This window comes from Mobula birostris, chromosome 3 (genome assembly GCF_030028105.1).
Source record: "Mobula birostris isolate sMobBir1 chromosome 3, sMobBir1.hap1, whole genome shotgun sequence".
NCBI classification, from domain to species: domain Eukaryota; kingdom Metazoa; phylum Chordata; class Chondrichthyes; order Myliobatiformes; family Myliobatidae; genus Mobula; species Mobula birostris.
Window position 1 is genome coordinate 228,649,900 of NC_092372.1, and position 22,236 is coordinate 228,672,135.

At 47.6% G+C, this 22,236-nt stretch overlaps 1 protein-coding gene across 7 annotated transcripts in view; it reads right to left on the reverse strand.

Moving 5' to 3' along the window:
- Positions 1–22,236, reverse strand: part of shrprbck1r (sharpin and rbck1 related) — an 85,275-nt gene that overhangs the window by 4,262 nt on the left and 58,777 nt on the right. For 5 of the 7 annotated variants that reach the window (XM_072254299.1, XM_072254296.1, XM_072254295.1 and 2 more), the window contains 4 exons: positions 12,564–12,724; positions 9,320–9,431; positions 6,184–6,363; positions 4,631–4,729 (listed from right to left, as the gene is read on the reverse strand). In XM_072254299.1, the coding sequence (XP_072110400.1) occupies positions 4,631–4,729; positions 6,184–6,363; positions 9,320–9,431; positions 12,564–12,724 (552 nt within the window). Of the gene's footprint in view, positions 1–4,630; positions 4,730–6,160; positions 6,364–9,319; positions 9,432–12,563; positions 12,725–22,236 lie in introns of all 7 variants that reach the window. The other 2 variants (XM_072254297.1, XM_072254300.1) reach the window with 2 other exon arrangements.

Sequence of the window (22,236 nt, forward strand, 5' to 3'; positions counted from 1 at the left end):
TTAAAATGTGTGGCCACTGGGAGATCCTGCTTTCTCTGAAGGACAGAGCGTAGGTGTTCAGCAAAACGGTCTCCCAGCCTGCGTTGGGTCTCGCCAATATATAGAAGGCCACATCGGGAGCACCAGATGCAGTATATCACCCCAGCCGACTCACAAGTGAAGTGTCACCTCACCTGGAAGGACTGTCGGGCCCTGAATGGTGGTGAGGGAGGAAGTGTAAGGGCATGTGTAGCACTTGTTCCGCTTACAACGATAAGTGCCAGGAGGGAGATCAGTGGGGAGGGATGGGGGGGATGAATGGACAAGGGAGTCGCGTAGGGAGCGATCCCTGCGGAATGCAGAGAGATGGGGGGAGGGAAAGGTGTGCTTAGTGGTGGGATCCCGTTGGAGGTGGCGGAAGTTACGGAGAATAATATGTTGGACCTGGAGGCTGGTGGGGTGGTAGGTGAGGACCAGGGGAACCATATTCCTAGTGGGGTGGCGGGAGGATGGAGTGAGAGCAGATGTGTGTGAAATAGGGGAGATGCGTTTGAGAGCAGAGTTGATGGTGGAGGAAGGAAAGCCCCTTTCTTTAAAAAAAAAGGACATCTCCCTCGTCCTGGAATGAAAAATCTGGGCTGTCTGTCTACTCTATTTCTGCCCCTCACAATCTTATAAACCTCTATCAGATCTCCCCTCAACCACCATCACTCCGGAGAAAACAGCCCAAGTTTGCCCAACCTCACATTACAGAACACGCCCTCTAATCCAGACAACATCCTGGTGAACCTCAACATCCCCCCTATAGTGGAGTGACCAGATCTGAATGCGGTACTCTGGATGTGGCCGAACCGGAGTTTTATAACATAACCCGCTGACTTTTGAACTCAGTGCCTTGACAATGAAAGACAAGTATGCCAGAGGCCTACTTATCCCATTTTATCCTTCAACCATCCCCGCCAAGACTACCCCTCACCCGCAAACTGGGGGCAATTTCCAGCAGCCAATCAAGCCACTGACTGCATGTTGCTGGAATGTGGAGGGAAACCAGAACCCCTGGTGGAGAAGCACAGGGAGACAGGGAGAGCATGCAAACTCCACACAGACAGTATGCCGGAGCTCAGCATCGAACCGGGAACTTTGGGGCGGTGAGGCAGCAGATCTAGCTGAGCTGTTCAGCCAAGTGAAATAGAGAACACTCATCAGCCCACAGGATTTACGCTGGCCAAGATGGCAAATTAAACTAATTCCTCTCTCCCCTGCACATTCAGTGTCTGTTTAACACCATCATCCTAACTGTATCACCAGCCCTAGCTGCCTATTCCTGTCACCCACCTCTCTGCGTGTGGAAAAAATCTCCCCAGCATCCCTTTAAACATTCCCTCTACTACCTGACATTTCTACCCTGGGCAAAAACCATATATAACCATATAACAATTACAGCACGGAAAGAGGCCATCTCGGGCCTTCTAGTCCGTGCCGAAATCTTACTCTCACCTAGTCCCACCGACCTGCGCTCAGCCCATAACCCTCCATATCTTTCCTGCCCATATATCGATCCAATTTAACTTTAAACGACAACATCGAACCTGCCTCAACCACTTCTGCTGGAAGCTCGTTCCACACAGCTACCACTCTCTGAGTAAAGAAGCTCCCCCTCATGTTACCCCTAGACTTTTGCCCTTTAACTCTCAACCCATGCCCTCTTGTTTGAATCTTCCCCACTCTCAATGGAAAAAGTCTAACCATGTCAACTCTATCAATCCCCCTCATAATTTTAAACACCTCTATCAAGTCTCCCCTCAACCTTCTACGCTCCAAAGAATAAAGACCTAACTTGTTCAACCTTTCTCTGTAACTTAGGAGATGAAACCCAGACAACATTTTAGTAAACCTCCTCTGTACTCTCTCAATTTTATCAGTTTCTGCCTGCCTCCTTTATTAACCTCTCATGACTTTATCAATCTATTAGATCTCTCCTCGGTCTCAGCCGCTCCAGAGAAAACAACCTCAGTTAAAGAACATACAACAGGTCAGGCCCTTCGGCCCACAATGTTGTGCTGACCCTTTAATCTGCTCTAAGATCAAGCTCGCCCTGAGCTTCCACACAGGCACCAATGTGCCTATCTAAGAGTTTCTTAAATGTCACTAGTGTATCTGCCTCTACCATCACGCTCTGTGTAAAGGACACCCCCCCCCCCCAGTACCTAAAGTTATGCTGTATGGTATTAGCCATTTCCACCCTGGGAAAAAGTCTCTGGCTGTCCACTCTATCTGTGCCTCTTCTCATCTTACTCATCTCTATCACGTCACCTCTCAGACTTGTTCACTCCCAAAGGAAAAGCCCTCGCTCACTCAACCTGTCCCCATAGGACGATCAAATTAGTGCACCATCTCTGTGTAGCTCATAGCCTCTGATCCTGGCAAACCTCTTCTGCACCCTCTCCACATCCCTTCTATAAAGAGGCATGCAGAACTGAATGCATTACCCCCAGTGTGGTTTAAACAAAGTTTTATATGACTGCCCTTTCTCCCAGGGTCCATTCTCTCCTATCAGATTCCTTCTTCTTCAACCCTATACCTTTTCCACCAATCAACTCCCATCTTCTTACTCCGTTCTCCTCACCCACCCACCCAGCTATCACCTGCCAGCTTGTACTCCACCCTCTCCTTATTCTGGGCTGATTTCCCCTTCCTTTTCAGTCCTGAAACATCGACTGTTCATTCATTTCTGCAGGTGCTGCCTGACCTCCAGCATTTTGGGTGTGTTACTCTATACTGGGGCATCCTGACTTCAATACTCAAATCCCCCACCCCTCCAGTCCTGGTCCCGGCCCGACCTTCTCCGGCTCCCTATTCACTCCCTCCTGGTGCTCCACGAGGTGGGGTTTCCTCTTCTGACTTTTAATGGCGGTTGGCAGCCCAACTCAAAGGTGCATCACCACCACCAGCTGGACTGGAGTGTGGTGTGGGGAATTGAGAAATTTAAAAAAAAACTAGTTTTTATCAAATGAAAATAAATTATCCAAAAAGCCCTATAGATTGTAAATAATGAAAGACAACATTGTGAATTAAAGTCAGTTTCAAAACTTAGTAAAGTTTTATCTGAAAACTATCAAGCCTCAAAGACAGTAGTGAAACTTGCATTTGGTTTCTTTCAACCTCGACAATCTGAAAGCCTGAGCTTGTATCCCATCCAATTCCAATTCCAAGCTGAAGCTGACCCACAAGACTCACAGTCCCAATCAAGTACAGATCGAATTAAACAAATATAAATGGTCAACAGAGATATTCGTGTAGCACCCCAAGAATACCCACATAGTTAATGCCCCTTTACATTTGTCAATTATCTTACTGATATGGTGCTTCCAGCCACATGCCAAGAGATCTTACCACTGACACTTCTTCAAGAGTTTGACTACACAATTTCAAATTAAGTGCAGGTCTATTGATCCTCTTCGTAAAATGTATAACTTACGTTTCAGCTACTGAGAGCTTAAAACCCCATCTATTTGCCTACTGTTCGACCTTATTGATCTCTAATTGCATCCTACATACAGTTAAATTGAAAATCCTACCTCTGATCCATAAAGCTCCATCATCTGCAAAAAGTGACTCACCCACCCAGTACCCATCTCAGAGAAAATATCATTAATCACAATATTAAACAATAAAGTACTACAAATGTTGCCTTGTGGGGTCCCATTCTCTTTCTCATAGAAATCCGAATATACCTTTCCTACCAATACCCACAAAGACAGTTAAAAAAATCAAAAAAAATTATATAGCCTTCCTCACTCCTAATTTCCCATAATTTAATCTAAGGACCTTTCGTCCATAACATACAATGTTTTTTTCAATATCAAAAAATACCACTAAAACTTCTATTTACCTGTGCTTTCCTAATATCATCTTCCAAACATAAAACTGAATACAATGTTATTCTACCCTTCCGAAATCCCCTTTGATAAAACACTCTATTGTCTCTCTTTTCCAAAATATAATTCAACCTGAGACGTCCACTGTTAATTCATTTCACAGATGCTGCCTGACCTGCATCATGATTGGGGAGCATGCCCTATGAGAATAGGTTGAGTGAACTCGGCCTTTTCTCCTTGGAGCGACTGAGGATGAGAGGTGACCTGATAGAGGTGTATAAGATGATGAGAGGCATTGATCGTGTGGATAGTCAGAGGCTTTTTCCCAGGGCTGAAATGCCTAGCACGAGGGCACAGTTTTAAGGTGCTTGGAAGCAGGGACAGAGGAGATGTCAAGGGTAAGTTTTTTACACAGAGTGGTGAGTGTGTGGAATGGGCTGCCGGCAACGGTGGTAGAGGTGGATATAACAGGGTCATTTAAGAACTTCTTAAATAGGTACATGGAGCTTAGTAAAATAAATGGCTATGCAATAGGGAAATTCCTGGCAGTTTCTAGAATAGATTACATGGTCAGCACAACACTGTGGCCGAAGGGCCTGTAACGTGCTCTTTTCACGCGGGCTCTCGAGGGTGCATGCACATTGGCCCTAGTGTCAGCGGGCCTGGGTCGTCAGTGCGCCCCCCCCCCCAGCGCCGTGGCTGAGGTGACTCAGTAAAACACGGTTTAATCCTGCCATCCCGCACCGTGACGTTTGCAACAGGCCCCAGCTCACCTTCAGCATCTCCTTGGTGTGGCGGGCGGCTGCGTCATTGACAGCTCGAATCGCCAGGTCGTCCTGGTACTGTTTGCAGTTCATTCCCTCATGGATGGCCTGGGGAGGGGGAGGGAGAGGGAGAGGTGGAGGGGGAGGGGGGTAGAGGGATGGAGGAGAGAGGCAGGGGGGAGAGGGAAGGAGGTGGAGGGGTTCAGGAGAGGGGGATGGGGAGGGAGAGAGGGTGGGGAGATAGATGGGGAGGGGTGGGGGGTGAGAGGGGGTGGGAGGAAAGGAGGGAGAGGTTGTTGTGGTGAGAAGGTTATGGGATGAGAACATTGTTGGGGAGAGTGGGGGTAGAGGGAGGATGAGCAGTGGGTGGGACGAGGGAGAGGTTGTGGTGAGAAGGTTATGGGATGAGAAGGTTGTTGGGGAGGGTGGGGGTAGAGGGAGGGTGAGGGGAGGGAGGGTGAGGGGAGGGCGGGAGGAGAGGAGGAGGGAGAGGTTGTGGGGTGAGAAGGTTGTTGGGGAGGGTGGGGTGGAAGTGTGGGGAAAGTTGAATCAGATTAAGCTCTAATGACTTTGCAATTTTGGAGCGAAGAAGCACGAGGGATGACTTGATAGAGGTGTACAAGATGATAAGAGGCACAGACCGAGTGGACAGACAGAGACTTTTCCCCAGGGTGGAATGGCTAATACAAGGGGACACAATTTCAAGGTGATTGGAGGAGAGTACAGGTGGGGAGATGTCAGAGGTAGGTGTTTTACACACAGAGAGCGGTGGGTGGTGGTACAGCAGATACATTAGGGACGTTTAAAAGACTCCTAGGAATTTGCAGGAATGACAGAAACATGGGGAGCTGTGTGGAGGGAAGGGACCGGCTGATCCTGGAATAGGTTGAAAGGTTCTATGTTTTATCTCTCAGGATGGACAGAGTTAACCCTGAGTCTGGTTCTCCCAGGAGCAACCAGGTAGGCCGAGCACTGTGGTGCGAGGTTTTGTCATGTGCATCCTGGGATGTTTGGGCTCTTTTGGGTCTGAGTTGTGTTAGGACTGCTGTAGTTCCCAAAGGGAAAATAAACCTTGGTTTCTTAGGGGTTAAAAGACAGTCAGCCCAGACCAGCTTTTTCCTGTTTCAATGTACTTACGTGTGAATAACACAAAATGAATTTCCACTGTGACTGATTCAGGAAAAAACAATAACCTGATTACAACTGAATTACCCCCTCAACACCCTTTAATTCTCAATCTTCGTAGGATCTGTGAAATGGAGCTATGCCTCAGGCACATGGATGTCCTTTAAACAGTGTGACTCTCCCTCAGTACCACCCCTCCCACAGTGTGACTCTCCCTCAGTACCACCCCTCCCACAGTGTGACCCTCCCTCAGTACCGCCCCTCCCACAGTGTGACCCTCCCTCAGTACCACCCCTCCCACTGTGACCCTCCCTCGGTACCACCCCTCCCACAGTGTGACCCTCCCTCGGTACCACCCCTCCCACAGTGGGATGCTTCTCTCCCGTGTGTGACTCTTTCTTCCCACTGCCTCACCCGTGCTGGTACCTCCTCCCCACCTTGCAAAGCAGGCAGTTGAGCTTTCCGCAGGAGGGGCAGTGGAACTGATTGACTACGTCCTCGTAAATGCACCAGCCCTTGCAGTCTGCCGTTCTGCAGTGATAGCTGTTGTCGCTGCTGCTCTCTGCCACCGACATACTGCGCTCCAGGAACTTGTTGTAGGTCTCCACCGACACCAGCTGGGGTTTCAGACACACAGAATTATTCCCTGAATCCCAGTCCCACCGACACCAGCTGGGGTTTCAGACACACAGAATTATTCCCTGGACCCCAGTCCCACTAACACCAGCTGGGGTTTCAGACACACAGAATTATTCCCTGAATCCCAGTCCCACCGACACCAGCTGGGGTTTCAGACACACAGAATTATTCCCCAGACCCCAGTCCCACTAACACCAGCTGGGGTTTCAGACACACAGAATTATTCCCTGGACCCCAGTCCCACTAACACCAGCTGGGGTTTCAGACACACAGAATTATTCCCTGGACCCCAGTCCCACTAACACCAGCTGGGGTTTCAGACACACAGAATTATTCCCTGAATCCCAGTCCCACCGACACCAGCTGGGGTTTCAGACACACAGAATTATTCCCCGGACCCCCGTCCCACCGACACCAGCTGGGGTTTCAGACACACAGAATTATTCCCTGAATCCCAGTCCCACCGACACCAGCTGGGGTTTCAGACACACAGAATTATTCCCCGGACCCCCGTCCCACCGACACCAGCTGGGGTTTCAGAGCAGACACACAGAATAATTCCCTGGACCCCCGTCCCACCAACACCAGCTGGGATTTCAGACACACAGAATTATTCCCTGGTCCCCAGTCCCACCGACACCAGCTGGGGTTTCAGACACACAGAATTATTCCCTGGACCCCAGCCCCACCGACAGGTCACCACCCCTGCACATTGTGAATGAGAATCTCCAGCTGTTTACCCTCCCTGATCTCTAGCAGTGTGGTGGAATAGAGGGATGTTGGAGTTCACATCTATAGTTGCTGTTCAAGTTGACAAGCAGGCTGATGGTGCACTGGCTTTCGTTGGTCAGGAGACAGAGTGCAGGAGCCCCAAGGTAATGTCTCACTATAAATAAAAGGCACGGACAGGATCACTAGGGTATCCCACACCACCCCCAACTCCCTCCCCTTAGTGACATTTACCCGGAGCTTTGCAGACAAAGGGCCTGAACATTGTGGAGGATCCCTGACACCCATCCCACAATCTCTCTGACCCACTACCGTCAGGAAGGAGGTTCAGGAGCATCAGGATTAGGACTGGCAGACTGGGTAACAGCTTCTTCCCTCAGGCTGGGAGACTAATGAATACCCTGTCACCACCGAGATCTCGTCACTGGGACAGAGAGCTGTTTACCTGTGCTGCACACTACATGCATTTTGAATGATATTTTATTCACTTATTTGTGGTAATATTGTGTGTGATGTGTTTTGTGGGTGCACCGTGGTCCAGAGGAACCTTGTTTCATATGTACAGTCAGATGGCAGTAAACTTGAACTTCAATTTGCTAAATCCCTGGTGAGATCACGCTTGGCGTATTGTGTTCCGTTCTAGTGCCTCTTTACAGGAAGGGTGAGGAATCTTTAACCAGGGGTTCCCAACCTATTCTATGCCATGGACCAATACCATTAAGCAAGCGGTCTGTGGAACCCTGCTCTAGAGGGAGTGCAGAGGAGATTTACCATGATGTTGCCTGGATTGGACAGCATTTTTAAAGAGGATAGACTGAGCAGGCTTGGGTTTTTCTCTTTGGAGTGACGGAGGATGAATGCTGACTTCATAGGGACACACAAGATGAAAAGAGGGAACAGCTACAGGATGGAAGTGGCCAAGGTGATTAAGGTGGTTTTCAGGTGATTGGAGGAGAGGATAGTGGGGACGTCAGAGGTTTTTTTTACACAGAGTCTGGTGGGTGTGTGGAACATGCTGCCAGGGAGGGGGAGGAGGCAGATACCTTACAAACGTTTGAGAGGGTGCTCAGATAGGCACATGGATGATCGAAAAATGCAGGGTTATGCCAGAGAGAAGAATTAGATTGATGTTGGAGTAGGTTTTAAGGTCAGCATTGTGGGTCAAAGGGCCTCCATGGTTTATGAAACATCGACTACTCGGCTGTACTGTTGTGTTCTGTGTTTTATGATACACTGAGTGTTCATTCTTCTCCACAGATGCTGCCTGACCTCCCGTGTTCCTCCAGCATTTTGTGTGTGTTGCTTAGAATATACTGAGAGAGTCTGGACTTTACTTTCTAACTTTCCAAATCAATGGTTAGATCTCACTTCAAGTACTGTGTATAGTTCTAATCACCACTCTCTTGCTGTACACGGGGAGATTCACAAGAAGTTTCTGACCACCACTCTCTCGTTGTACACGGGGAGATTCACAAGAAGTTTCAGGTTTCAAGCACTTTGCAAATTGGGAGAGATGAGATAGCGTGGGACTGTTTGCTCTGGAGCGAAGGTGACCTGGTGCAGGTACACAGAACAGGCAGCCGGAATAGTAGGGCTATCAAGAAGAGGGCATAGGTTTATAGTGACAGGGAGATGGTTTGATGGGTGAATTTTGTTTAGAGAGGGGTTAATATCACCACATTTAAGAGACATTTCTATCGGCAAAACGGGAATGATACAGCCCTAATGTGGGCAAATCTGAAACGTGTGTATTCACTGACTTGAAACTTGCAGTTAGAATGCAATGGGGCAGAAAGATCAGCACAGGCTAGATGGGTTGAAGGGCCTGATTGATATCCAGAATTATTTGTCACATGTACATCGAAACAGGCAGTGATATGTGTTAACAATTCACAAACAGCGTGACGCTTGGAGTCTCACTCCTCCCGATGAACTTCCCTCCCACACAGTCGCCAGACGTACCAGTTGGCGAACTGGAGCAGGCTCATTGTCGTTGTAAACTGTCCAGTGATTAGACTTGGGTTAAACAGGTGGGTCACTGTGCCAAGAGGGCCTGTCCGCATGGTACCCCGAAATAAATAAAACTTAAGAGTGTGCTGGGGCAGCCCGCAAATGTCTCCTCATTCCGGCACCAACATAGCCTGCCCCCAGTACTCAGCAGGACAACCCGGCACCCTCTGACCTAAGGGTCCGGAGGTCACTCACCGCTCGGATCTCGCGCTCCTGCAGCTTGCTGTCACAGGCATAACTGCTGTCACGGTAGGGGCAGGGCACCTGAGGGTCAGCACAGGTCCGGATCAGCTGTTTCAGGCAATCCCTGTGGACAACAGACACACACACAAAGACTAAAACCATCACCTAATGAGGGAGAGCACAGGAGGTGGCGTGCTGGTCACTGTCAGTCAGAGCCGGCAAGTCGGGGTGGAGTTGTACAAGACCTTTGGTGAGGCAGCACTTGCAGTACTGAGCTCTGTTCTGGTCACCCTGTTGTAGGAAGCATGCCTCTCAGCTGGGAACAAGTGCAGAGGAGATTTACAAGGGACTGGGATGCAGACTTTGTCCATTGGAGTGTAGAAGAAGGAGGGGTGACCTTATAGAGGTGTATAAAATCATGAGGGCCATAGACGGGCCTAATGAGCAGTCTTTTTCCCAGGGCTGGCAAATCAGGAACTGGAAGGCACGGGTTTACAAAGTAAATTTATTATCAGAGTTCATACATGTCACCATATACAACCCTGACATTCATTTTCTTGTGGGCATACTCAGTAAACCCAAAATATGTAATATCTATCAAGAAGTGAGTGCAGTTGTTATTACTAGGAAAAAGGGTCTTGAGAAACTGAAAGGTCTGGAGGTAGATGGACCACACCACACGGTTCTGAAAGAGGTTGGTCATGATCTTTCAAGAATCAATAGATGCTGGCATGGTCGTGGAGGACTGAAAAACTGCAAATGTCGCTTCACTCCTGAAGAAGGGAGGGAGGCAGAAGAAATGAAATTGTAGACTAGTTAACCTGTGGCTGGGAAGATGTTGGAGTTGATTATTAAGGATGTGGTTTTGGGGTACTTGGAGGCACATGATAAAATGGTTTCCTCAAGGGAAAATCTTGCCTGACAAATCTGTTGGAATTTTTTTGAAGAAATAACAAGCAGGATAGACAAAGGTGAATCAGTTGATGTTGTGTATTTGATTTTCAGAAGGCTTTTGACAAGGTGCCACACATGAGGCTGCTTAACAAGCTACGAGCCCCTGGTATTACAGGAAAGATCCTAACATGGATAAAGCAGTGACTGATTGGCAGGAGGGAGAGAGTGGGAATAAAGGGAGCCTTTTCGGATTAATTGCCAGTGACTAGTGATGTTCCACAGGCGTGTATATTGGGACAACTACTTGTTGTGTCATACGTCAATGATTTGGATGATGAAATTGATAGCTACGTGGCCAGGTCTGCAGACAATACACACTTAAGTGGAGGGGCAGGTAGTGTCGAGGAAGTAGAGAGGCTGCAAGAGGAATTAAGGCAGATTGGGAGAATGAGTAAAGAAGTGGCAGATGGAATATAGTGTAGGGAAGTGTGTGGTCGTGCACATTTGTAGCACAGACTATTTTCTAAATGGGGAGAAAATTCAGAAATCTGAGGTGCAAAGGGATTTGGGAGTCCTTGTGCAGACACCCTAAATGTTAACTTGCCGACTTGCGTGTAGAGAGGAAGGCAAATGTGATGTTAGCTTTCATTTCAAGAGGACTAGAATATAAAAGCAAGGATGTAATGTTGAGGCTTTATAAGGCTCTGGTGAGGCCTCACTTCGAATATTGAGAGCAGTTTTGGGCCCCTTATCTAAGAAAGGATGTGCTGAAACTGGAGAGGGTTCAGAGAACATTCATGAAAATGACTCCAGGAATAAAAAGTTGATTGTACGAGGAATATTTGATGGCTCTGGGTTTGTACTGGAGTTTAGAAGAATGGGATGGAGTGATAAAACCTATCAAATGTTGTAAGGCTGAGATAGAGTGGATGTGATGAGGATGTTTCCTCTGGGGGAGTCTAGGACCAGAGTGTACAGCTTCAAAGTAAAGGGACGTCCACTTATACCAGATGAGAAGGAATTTCTTTAGCCAGAGGATGGTAAATCCCTGGAATTCATTACCACAGCTATCTGTGGAGGCCAGGTCACTGGATGCATTTAAGGTAGATGCTTACATGCTCTTGATTAGTCAAGGTGTGAGAGGTTATGGGGAAAGGCAGGAGAATGGAGGGTGTTGAGAGGGAAGTGGACCAGCCATGATGAAATGGTGCAGCAGACTCAATAAGCTGAATGGTCCAATACTCCTCCCACACCTCCTGGTCTTGTAACAGATCCAATGACCGACTGTACCCAACAGGACAAACAACCAGTGTGCAAAAGACAAACTGGACAAATACAAGAAAAATGATAATAATGAATAAATAAACAATAAACATCGAGACGATGAGATGAGATTCCTTGAAGGTGAGTGTGTAGTTGTGGGAACAGTTCCGTGTTGGGGCGAGTGAAGTTAACCCCTTTGGTTCAGGAGCCTGGTGGTAACTGTTCCTGAGCCTGACGTTGAGTTGCTCTTGTGTCACCACTCAGCCAGGTTTTCTTTCTCCCTTCTCTGCGCTGATTCATCACCGCTTTTGACTTGGCCAAAGACAGCGAAATTGAAATACGGTGCAGGGGCTGTGCACAGTGAGCAGAAGCAGAGAGGGGGCGAAGCACACAGACCTGTGGTGCACTCGTGCTGATACAGATCTGAGGTGAGAGGAGACAGGAACCTGAGAGAACTTTCTCACCTAGAGTGAGTTGCCAGAGAAAGTGGTAGCAGCAGGTAGACGAACAACATTGGAACAGTCCTTGGACAAGCACTGTACATGGACAGGGAAGGTTTGGAGGGATGGGGGAAAATGGGATTATCTTAGATGGGAATCTTGAACAGCAAGGCCCAGTTGGACTGAAGGGTCTGCTTCCCTGCCATTGTGACTCCATGACTGTATGAACAGGAGCAGGAGAGGCCATTCAGCCCATTTATTCTCTACTATCAGGAAAGATCGTCAACCTCAGTCCATGTTGCTGCAGTAATCCTCTGGATTTTTTTTGTTAATTTATTTGGGTAGTATTACTTTGTGTTGTGTGTGGGTTATCCTGTACGTCCTGTGTTGTGCACATGGGTCTGGAGGAACGCTGTTTCATTTGGCGGTATACACGTGTACAGTTGAATGACAATAAATGTCCCTCAGTCCCTTCACATCCAAATCCCCTCAACCTCCACTCTCAGCACACTTAGTGTACAAATGTCCACTACTCTCTGGGACAGGTCCCGTCTCTGCAGACACAGACAGTCTGTACGTCCAGCCGGTGACGTCTGTCTGCACTAAGGGGAGCTTGCCAGACTGAGGTGGGAGGAACGTTGGACGAGAGCATGCCTCACCTGCAAAAGGAGTGTAGACAGTCTCGCAGCACCACACCATCCTGCGGCGCAATGCTGCTCAGGCAGATGGGACACTCCAGCGGCTCAGGGTTGGTGACCAGATGCTGTCCGTCCAGCTGTAGCAGATACTCATAATTCCGCAGCCTCTCCTCCTCCAGCTCCTGACAGCGAAAGAACAAAGAAACACAGTCACTGGGTGAGTGTCCACTGTGTCCACCCACTCTAGCCAGTGGCAGTGCACTGGTGTGCCCACTGGATCACTAACTACCATCACTGGCCACTGTGTCCGCTTGATCACCATCCAATCACTGTGCACTGGCACACTATCTAACCACTGACAGTGTCCACCCACTCATCTGACACTCCCAGTGGTTGGTCTCCACTGGCTCACCAACTACCATCACCGGACACAGTTTGCACTGGCTGAGTACCTACCTTATTAATGACCAAACACTGCCACTGGCTACACTGATGAATGAACCATTGCCCCCAGCTGTGTACACTGGCTCAGCATCCACCAACTCACTGCCTAAACAGTCACCGGGCAAGTTTTCACTGGCAATCCATCTACCCACTGCCACTGGCTGCCACGACCACCATCTCACCGTCTAACTATAGGCAGTGACACCCCACCCCACTGATTCAATTCACCATCTAACCAGTTACTGGGCTAACTAACCACTATCAAGTCCCGCCTCCCCATAGAGAGGACTGTGCAAAAGTCTCAGGCATCTGTGAAGCAAAAATGCTTTCAAAAATAATGAAATTAAAATTTTCTAAATATCAAATACATTTACTCTAAAGAGTAAATTTACTCTAAACAGTAAAAAACTAAAATCAATGTTTGGTATGACCACCTTTTGCCTTTAAAATGGTACCAATTCCCTTAGGTTCTCTGTTGTGCAGGTTTATAAGAAAATCACCTGTTAGGTTGGACAAAACATATTGGAGAACTTGCCACAGTTCTGCAGACTTTGGCTGTCTTGCTTGCATCTGTGTCTCCAGGTAATCCCACAATCCCAACCTCGTCACCAAGGCATTAATGGTGGACCAATCAACTCACGAGTCATTAGCAGGAGCAAATAAAAGTAAAGCAGGGTCAAAGCGGAGCGGCCATTGTGTGAGTGGACCAGTGTAGGAGCGGCCATTGTGTGAGTGGACCAGTGTAGGAGCGGCCATTGTGTGAGTGGACCAGTGTAGGAGCGGCAATTGTGTGAGTGGACCAGTGTAGGAGTGGCCATTGTGTGAGTGGACCAGTGTAGGAGCGGCCATTGTGTGAGCGGACCAGTGTAGGAGCGGCCATTGTGTGAGTGGACCAGTGTAGGAGCGGCCATTGTGTGAGTGGACCAGTGTAGGAGCGGCCATTGTGTGAGTGGACCAGTGTAGGAGCGGCAATTGTGTGAGTGGACCAGTGTAGGAGCGGCCATTGTGTGAGTGGACCAGTGTAGGAGCGGCAATTGTGTGAGTGGACCAGTGTAGGAGCGGCCATTGTGTGAGTGGACCAGTGTAGGAGCGGCCATTGTGTGAGTGGACCAGTGTAGGAGCGGCAATTGTGTGAGTGGACCAGTGTAGGAGTGGCCATTGTGTGAGTGGACCAGTGTAGGAGCGGCAATTGTGTGAGTGGACCAGTGTAGGAGCGGCCATTGTGTGAGTGGACCAGTGTAGGAGCGGCCATTGTGTGAGTGGACCAGTGTAGGAGCGGCCATTGTGTGAGTGGACCAGTGTAGGAGCGGCCATTGTGTGAGTGGACCAGTGTAGGAGCGGCCATTGTGTGAGTGGACCAGTGTAGGAGCGGCAATTGTGTGAGTGGACCAGTGTAGGAGCGGCCATTGTGTGAGTGGACCAGTGTAGGAGCGGCCATTGTGTGAGTGGACCAGTGTAGGAGTGGCCATTGATTGGGTGAATCAAGTTGGTCAAGGCAGTCCTGAGGAAGACTTCATAGAATGCATCCGTGATGGCTTTCTTGAGCAGCATGTTATCGAACCTACAAGGGAACATGCTATCTTAGATCTGGTCCTGTGCAATGAGACAGGTAAAATTAGTGATCTTGTAGTTAGATATCCTTTTGGAAAGAGTGATCACAGTGTGAAACAAATGATACAAAAGTTCGATCTAAGTCCAGTGTATTATGCCTAAACAATGGAGACTACAATGGGATGAGGGAGGATTTGGCCAGTGTAGACTGGGAACACAGGCTATATGGTGGGACAGTTGAGGAACAGTGGAAGACTTTCAAAGAGATTTTTCACAGTGCTCGACAAAAGTATATTCCAGTTAAAAGTAAGAACAGTAAGGGTAGGAAGAGCCAGCCTTGGATAACTAAGGAAATAAAACAAGGCATCAAACTCAAAGCTCGTGTGTATTAAGTCACCAAGAGTAGTGGGAAACTGGAAGACTGGGAAAACTTTAAAAAGCAACAAAGAACTACTAAGTGAGCAATAAAGAAAGGCAAGATAGATTGTGAAAATAAACTAGCGCAAAATACAAAAACAGATAGTAAAAAATTTTTATAATTATATAAAATGGAAAAGGGCAGCCAAAGTGAATGTAGGTCCCTTGGAGAACAAGAAAGGGGAATTGATATTAGGTAATGAGGAAATGGCTGAGGCTTTGAATGACTATTTTCTGTCGGTCTTCACAGTAGAGGACACGTCTAACATGCCGAAGAGATATGTTATGGACGCGATTGGAGGTGAGGGCCTCAGTAGCTATCACTAAAGGGGTAGTGTTGAGAAAACTAGTGGGCCTGAAGATAGCTAAGTCCCCTGGTCCTGATAGAATGCATCCCAGAGTACTGAAGGATATGGCAGAAGTTATAGTAAAGGCTTTGCTGATAATTTACCAAAATTCTCTGGACTCTGGGCAGGTCTTGGTGGATTGGAGAAGGCGAATGTCACTTCACTGTTCAAAAAAGGATGCAGGCAAAAGGCAGGTAACTATAGGCCAGTTAGTTTAACATCTGTAGTTCGGAAAATGCTTGAAGCTATCACAAAAGAAGAAGTAGCAAGGCATCTGGAAAAGGATCCATAAGGCAGATGCAGCATGGATTCAGCAAAGGCAGCTTCTGTTTCGCAAGGTTACTGGAGTTCATTGAGGATATAATGAGTGCAGTGGATAGAGGGGAACAGTTGGACATTATTAACTTGGATTTCCAGAAGGTGTTCGATAGGTGCCACATAAAAGACTTACCCATAAGATAAGGATGCCTAGAGTTGGGGGTGATGTATTGGCATGGACAGAGGATTGGTTAACTAATAGAAAGCAGAGAGTTGGGATACATGGGTGTTACTCTGGTTGGCAGTCAGTGGTGAGCAGTGTGCCACTGGAGTCAGTGCTGGGCCCACAACTGTTCACCATATACATTAACGATCTGGAAGATGGGACCGAGTGTAGTGTATCTAAGTTTGCTGATGATACTAAATTGAGTGGAAAAGCAAATTGTGCAGAAGATACAGAGAGTCTGCAGAGAGATATAGATAGGTTAAGTGAGTGGGCAAGGATCTGGCAGATGGAGTACAATGTTGATAAATGCGAGGTCATCCACTTTGGAAGGAAAAATGGAAGAGCAGATTACTACTTAAATGGAAAAAAATTGCAGCATGCTGCTGTGCAGAGGGACTTGGGAGTGTTCGTGCATGAATTACAAAAGGTTGGTTTGCAGGTGCAGCAGGCTATCAAGAAGACAAATGGAATGTTGGCCTTCATTGCTAGAGGAATTGAATTCAAGAGCAGGGAGGTCATGCTGCAACTATACAGGGTACTGGTGAGGCCGCACCTGGAGTACTGTGTGCAGTTCTGGTCTCCTTACTTGAGGAAGGATATACTGGCTTTGGAGACGGTGCAGAGGAGGTTCACCAGGTTAATTCCAGAGATGAGGGGGTTAGACAATGAGGGGAGATTGAGTTGCCTGGGACTGTACTCACTGAAGTTCAGAAGAATCAGAGGATCCTATTCTGGCTGGCTGCCAGTTACCAGTGGAGTTCCACAGAGGTTGGTGTTGGAACTGCTGCTTTTTATGATATATGTCAATGATTTGGATAATGGGATTAATGGATTTGTGGCTAAATTTGCCAATGATACAAAGATAGGTGGAGGAGTGGGTAGTGTTGAGGAAACAGAGAGCCTGCAGAGAGACTTAGATAGTTTAGGGGAATGGGCAAAGAAGTGACAAATGAAATACAATGTTGGAAAGTGTATGGTCATGCACTTTGGTGGAAGAAATAAACGGGCAGGTTATTATTTAGAAGATGGGGAGAGAATTCAAAATGCAGAGATGCAAAGGGACCAGGGAGTTCTTGTGCAGGATGCCCTAAACCTCCAGGTTGAGTTGGTGGTGCAGAAGGCAAATGCAATGTTGGCATTCATTTCTAGAGGTATAGAATATAAGAGCAGCGATGTGATGTTGAGGTTCTATAAGGCACTCGTGAGACCACACTTGAAGTACTGTGTACAGTTCTAGGCCGTATGAGGAATGCCTGGCAGGTCCTGGGCTGTATTCCCTGGAGTTCAGGAGAATGAGGGGGAATCTCATAGAAACATTCCAAATGTTAAAAGGCCCAAAGAAATTCGATATTACAACATTATTTCATATGGTAGAGGATTGTAGGACAAGAGGGCACAACTTCGGGATTGAAGGATGTCCATTTAGAACAGAGGTACAGAGAAATTACTTTAGTCAGAGGGTGGTAAATCTGTGGAATTTGTTGCCACGAGCAGCTGTGGAGGCCAAGTTATTGGGTGTATTTAAGGCAGAGATAGATAGGTTCTTGAATAGCCAGGGCATCAAAGGGTATGGGGTGAAAGCAGGGGAGTGGGAAGGACTGGAAGAATTAGATCAGCCCATGATTGAATAGCAAAGCAAACTCGATAGGCTGAATGGCCTACTTCTGCTCCTATATCTTATGGTCTTATGGAGATTTTAAAGAAACAGTAAAACATGGATGTGAGGTATATGGAGGGACATGGTCTGTGTGCAGGTCAGTGGGACTAGGGAGAAAATGGTTTGGCACAGCCAAGAAGGGCCAAAAGGCCTGTTTCTGTGCTGTAGTTTTTCTATGGTTTCTAACTATGAAAGGGATAGATAAGACAAAGAATGGAAAGTTGTTTCCACTGGTAGGTGAGACTAGAACTAGGGGATATAGTCTCAAGATTTGGGGGAGTAGATTTAGGACGGAGATGAGGAGGAACTGCTTTTCCCAGACAGTGGTGAATCTGTGGAATTCTCTGCCCAATGAAGCAGTGGAGGCAACCTCAGTAAATATATTTAAGACAAGGTTGGATAGATTATTTGCATAGTAGGTGAATTAAGGGTTAGGTGGAAAAGGCAGGTGGGTGGAGATGAGTCCATGGCCAGATCAGCCATGACCTTATTGAATGGTGGAGCAGGCTCGACGGGCCAGATGGCCGACTCCTGCTCCTATTTCTTGTGACAGCCTCAGTGATGTTAAGATCAGGACTCTGTAAAGCCATTCCATCTGTTGCAGAACTCAACACCCTGTGTGTGAAAAAGCTGTCCCTCGTGCCCTTTTCAAATCTTTCCCCTTTCCCCTTGGGCCTGTGCTCCCTAGTTTTGGACCCACACCCTCGGGAAAGGACAGTTACTGTCCATCTGATCTATGCCTTTCACTTTGAGAGGGTTGCCCTTTATCAGCTGAGGATCAGAGTAAAAGTTGAACGGGACGTTGCCCTTATAGAGAGCAGTGGTTTGGCTGCACCTGGAGTATAACGTGCAGTTCTGGCTGCACTGCAGGAAGGAAATGGTAGCGACAGAGAAAGTATAGAAATGATTCACCCGGATGTCACCTGAGGTTGAGAGATTTCCATACAAGGAATGGTTGGATAGACTGAGTTTATCCTCACTGGAACGTAGGAGGCCGAGAGAAATAGATGTAGTCTTTTTCCCCAGAGCGGGGGAGCCTGGAACTGGAGGGCAAAGGTTTATGGTGAGACGGGAGAGATTTAAAGGAGTTTTTCTATGCTGAGGGTGCTGGGGATCTGAAATGGGGGGGCTAGAGATGGCCACAACGACACTGTTTAGGAAGTACTTGGATAAGAAAGGCAGGGAGGGATTTGGGCCAAATGGGACATTATTGTATGGTAGTCTATCAGGCCTATCAGTAAGCATAACACTTCACAGTGCCAGTGATCAATTCCCACTGCTGTTCAGGAGCCTGTACGTTCTCCTTGTGACCACGTTGGTTTCCTCCAGGAGCTGCAGTTTCCTCCCACAGTCCGAAGACGAAATGGTTAGGGTTACTGACTTATGTGCGTGCTGCAAGACCATAAGACACAGGAGCAGAATTAGGCCACTCGACCCATCGAGTCTGCTCCACCATTTCATCGTGGCTGATCCCAGTCACGAGGCAACCCCATGGGCCTGCTCTCTCACCATATCCCTCGCTGCCCCACCACTGGAAGAGTGGCAACACTAGTGGACAGCCTCGGACTGTGCTGGTCATTGACGCGGCTCACTGTACATGTGACAGATCAAACTGACCTCTTCCCCTTTGGTGTAGATGAACAATATGGTCAGCATGGACCAGCTGGGCCGAAGGGAATCATCTGTCTGGGTGGCTCGTTAACAGAGCTTTTGGTACGCGTGACAATGATAAAACAATTAGCAATTATTACTACCAGCAGAAACTCGATGGGCTCAATAGCCTTCTGTAGCACAATGGCTATGTTGTTTCGGTCACCTAGAGCCATGCAGTGTGGTGGGAGATCGTTCAGATTTTTTCCCATTTCTGAGAGGGAGACTGAACTGGGAAGGCAATCCCTCCCCGTCCCTGGAGACATTTGTCCCCACGGACCAGTGCAGTCCTCTGGTGAATGTACTTCCTCAGTGCTGGTGGAAAAGGGTTGTTCCATCCCTCTGTCATCAGACTCTCGAATGGCCACCTAGTGGTCTTGGCCTCACAATCTACCTCGTTACGACCTTGCACTTTGTTTTCCTGCCCTGCACTCTTTCAGAGCAGCACACTCAGCTCGGCAGGTCACACAGCGTCTACGGGCAGGAATAAAGAGTCAACCTCGACGAGCTCGAAATGTCCACCGTTTATTCCCCTCCTGGGCTGCCACCTGACCTACTCCACTCCTCCAGCATTCTGTGCGTTCCAAAATGCTCTGGGTTTCCAGCACCTGCAGAATTGCGTGTGTTTGTGATTTGCTGCCTTTGTTCTGTCGCCATTACACTTTATTCTGCATTGTTATTGCTTTACCTTATTCCAGCTCCATGCCCTGTGTAACGAATCAACCAGTACGCAAGACAAACTTTTCACTGTATCTTAGGACGTGACAATAATATACTAAAACAAATACCACATACTACTTCATACTGATGTGGAGAAATTATCCATACGGGCGGCGTACAAAACAGTTTGTTACCTGCACCGTGTCATGTGTCAACAACAAATCTATTTGTGGTAACCAGGTCAGGAGGGATAATGTTGCACAAGTGTTACAAGAAATCTGTAACTGCCCATAATTTAATATAGTTGCAAGAAAAAGTTTGAACCCTTTGCAATTACCTGGTTTTCTGCATTAATTACAGTACTCATAAATGTGATCTGACCTTCTTCTAATTCACAACAATAGACAAACACGATCTAATAGCACACAAACAATTGTACTTTTCATGTTTTTATTGAACACATTTGGTCCAGGTTGGAAAACGTATGTGAACCCTTGTACTTAATAACTGGTAGAACCTCCTTTAGCAGCAATAACCTCCACCAAACCTTTCCTGTAGCTGCTGATCTGACTTGCACAACAACGAGGGGGAATTTTAGACCGTTCCCCCGTACAAATCTGTTCCAGTTCATATTTCTGGCATACCGTGCATGAACAGCCCACTTCAGGTCATGCCACGGCATCTCAATTGTATTAAGGTCTGAACTCTGACTTGGCCATTCCAAACCATAAATTTTCTTCTTTTTAAACCATTCTGTTGTTGATTTACTCTTGTGTTTCAGATCATTGTCTCGTTGCATCATCCAACTGTATTGAGCTTTAGGTGACGGACTGCCACCCTGACATTCTCCTGTAAAATGTCTCGATACAATTTTGAATTCAATGGTTGTAAGCTGTCCAGGCCCTGAGGCAGCAAAGCAGCCCCAAGCCGTGATGCTCCTTCCACCATGCTTCACAGTTGGGATGAGGTTTTGGTGTTGGTGTGCAGTGCCCTTTTTTCCCCTCCATACATTTCTGCCAAGGAGTTCAATTTTTCCTCTAATCTGTCCACAGAACATTGTCCCAGGAATGTTATGGAATATTCAGGGGGTATTTTGCAAGCTTGAGACATGCAGCAATTTTTTTTTTTTGGACAGCAGTAGTTTCCTCCGAGGTGTCCTCAGGCCATAAGACAGAGGAGCAGAATTAGGCTGTTCACCCATCGAGCCTGCTCCGCCATTCCATCATGGCTGATCCCGGATCCCATTCAACCCCACACACCTGCCCTCTCGCCATGTACTTTGATACCCTGAAATGATCAACTTCCACCTTAAATATACCCACGGATTCGGCCTCCACTGCAGTCTGTGGCAGAACATGCTGCAGATTCACCACTCTCTGGCTAAAAAAATTCCTCCTTACCTCTGTTCTAAAAGGTCATCCCTCAATTTTGAGGCTGTGCCCTCCAGTTCTGGATACCCCCACCACAGGAAACAACCTCTCCAAATTCACCCTCTCCAGTTTTTCCATGAACACCATTCTTGTTCGGTGCTTTTCTTATAGTGGACACATGAACAAGCAAGTTCTAGAGATTTCTGCAGATCTGTTTACATAGAACATAGAATAGTACAGCAGAGTATAGGCCCCTCAGCCCACAGTGTTGTGCTGACCCTTAAACCCTGCCTCCCATATAACCCCCCACCTTAAATTCCTCCATATACCTGTCTAGTAGTCTCTTAAACTTCACCAGTGTATCTGCCTCCACCACTGACTCAGAAACATAGAAAATAGGTGCAGGAGTAGGCCATTTGGCCCTTCAAGCCTGCAACGCCATTCAGGCTGATCATCCAACTCAGAACCCTGTACCTGCTTTCTCTCCATACCCCCGATACCTTTAGTCACAAGGGCCATATCTAACTCCCTCTTAAATATAGCCAATAAACTGGCCTCAACTGTTGCCTGTGGCAGAGAATTCCACAGATTCACCACTCTCTGTGTGAAGAAGTTTTTCCTAATCTCGGGCCTAAAAGGCTTCCCCTTTATCCTCAAATTGTGGCCCCTCGTTCTGGACTTCCCCAACATCTGGAACAATCTTCCTGTATCTAGCCTGTCCAATCCCTTCAGAATTTTATACGTTTCAATCAGATCCCCCTCAATCTTCTAAATTCCAGAGAGTATAAGCCTAGTTGATCCAGTCTTTCATCATATGAAAGTCCTGCCATCCCAGGAATCAATCTGGTGAACCTCCTTTGTACTCCCTCAATGGCAAGAATGTCTTTCCTCAGATGAGGGGACCAAAACTGCACACAGTACTCCAGGTGTGGTCTCACCAAGGCCTTGTACAACCGCAGTAGAACCTCCCTGCTCCTGTACTCGAATCCTCTCGCTATAAATGCCAGCATACCATTCGCCTTTTACACCGCCTGCTGTACCTGCATGCCCACTTTCAATGACTGGTGTATAATGACACCCGGGTCTCGTTGCACCTCCCCTTTTCCTAATCGGC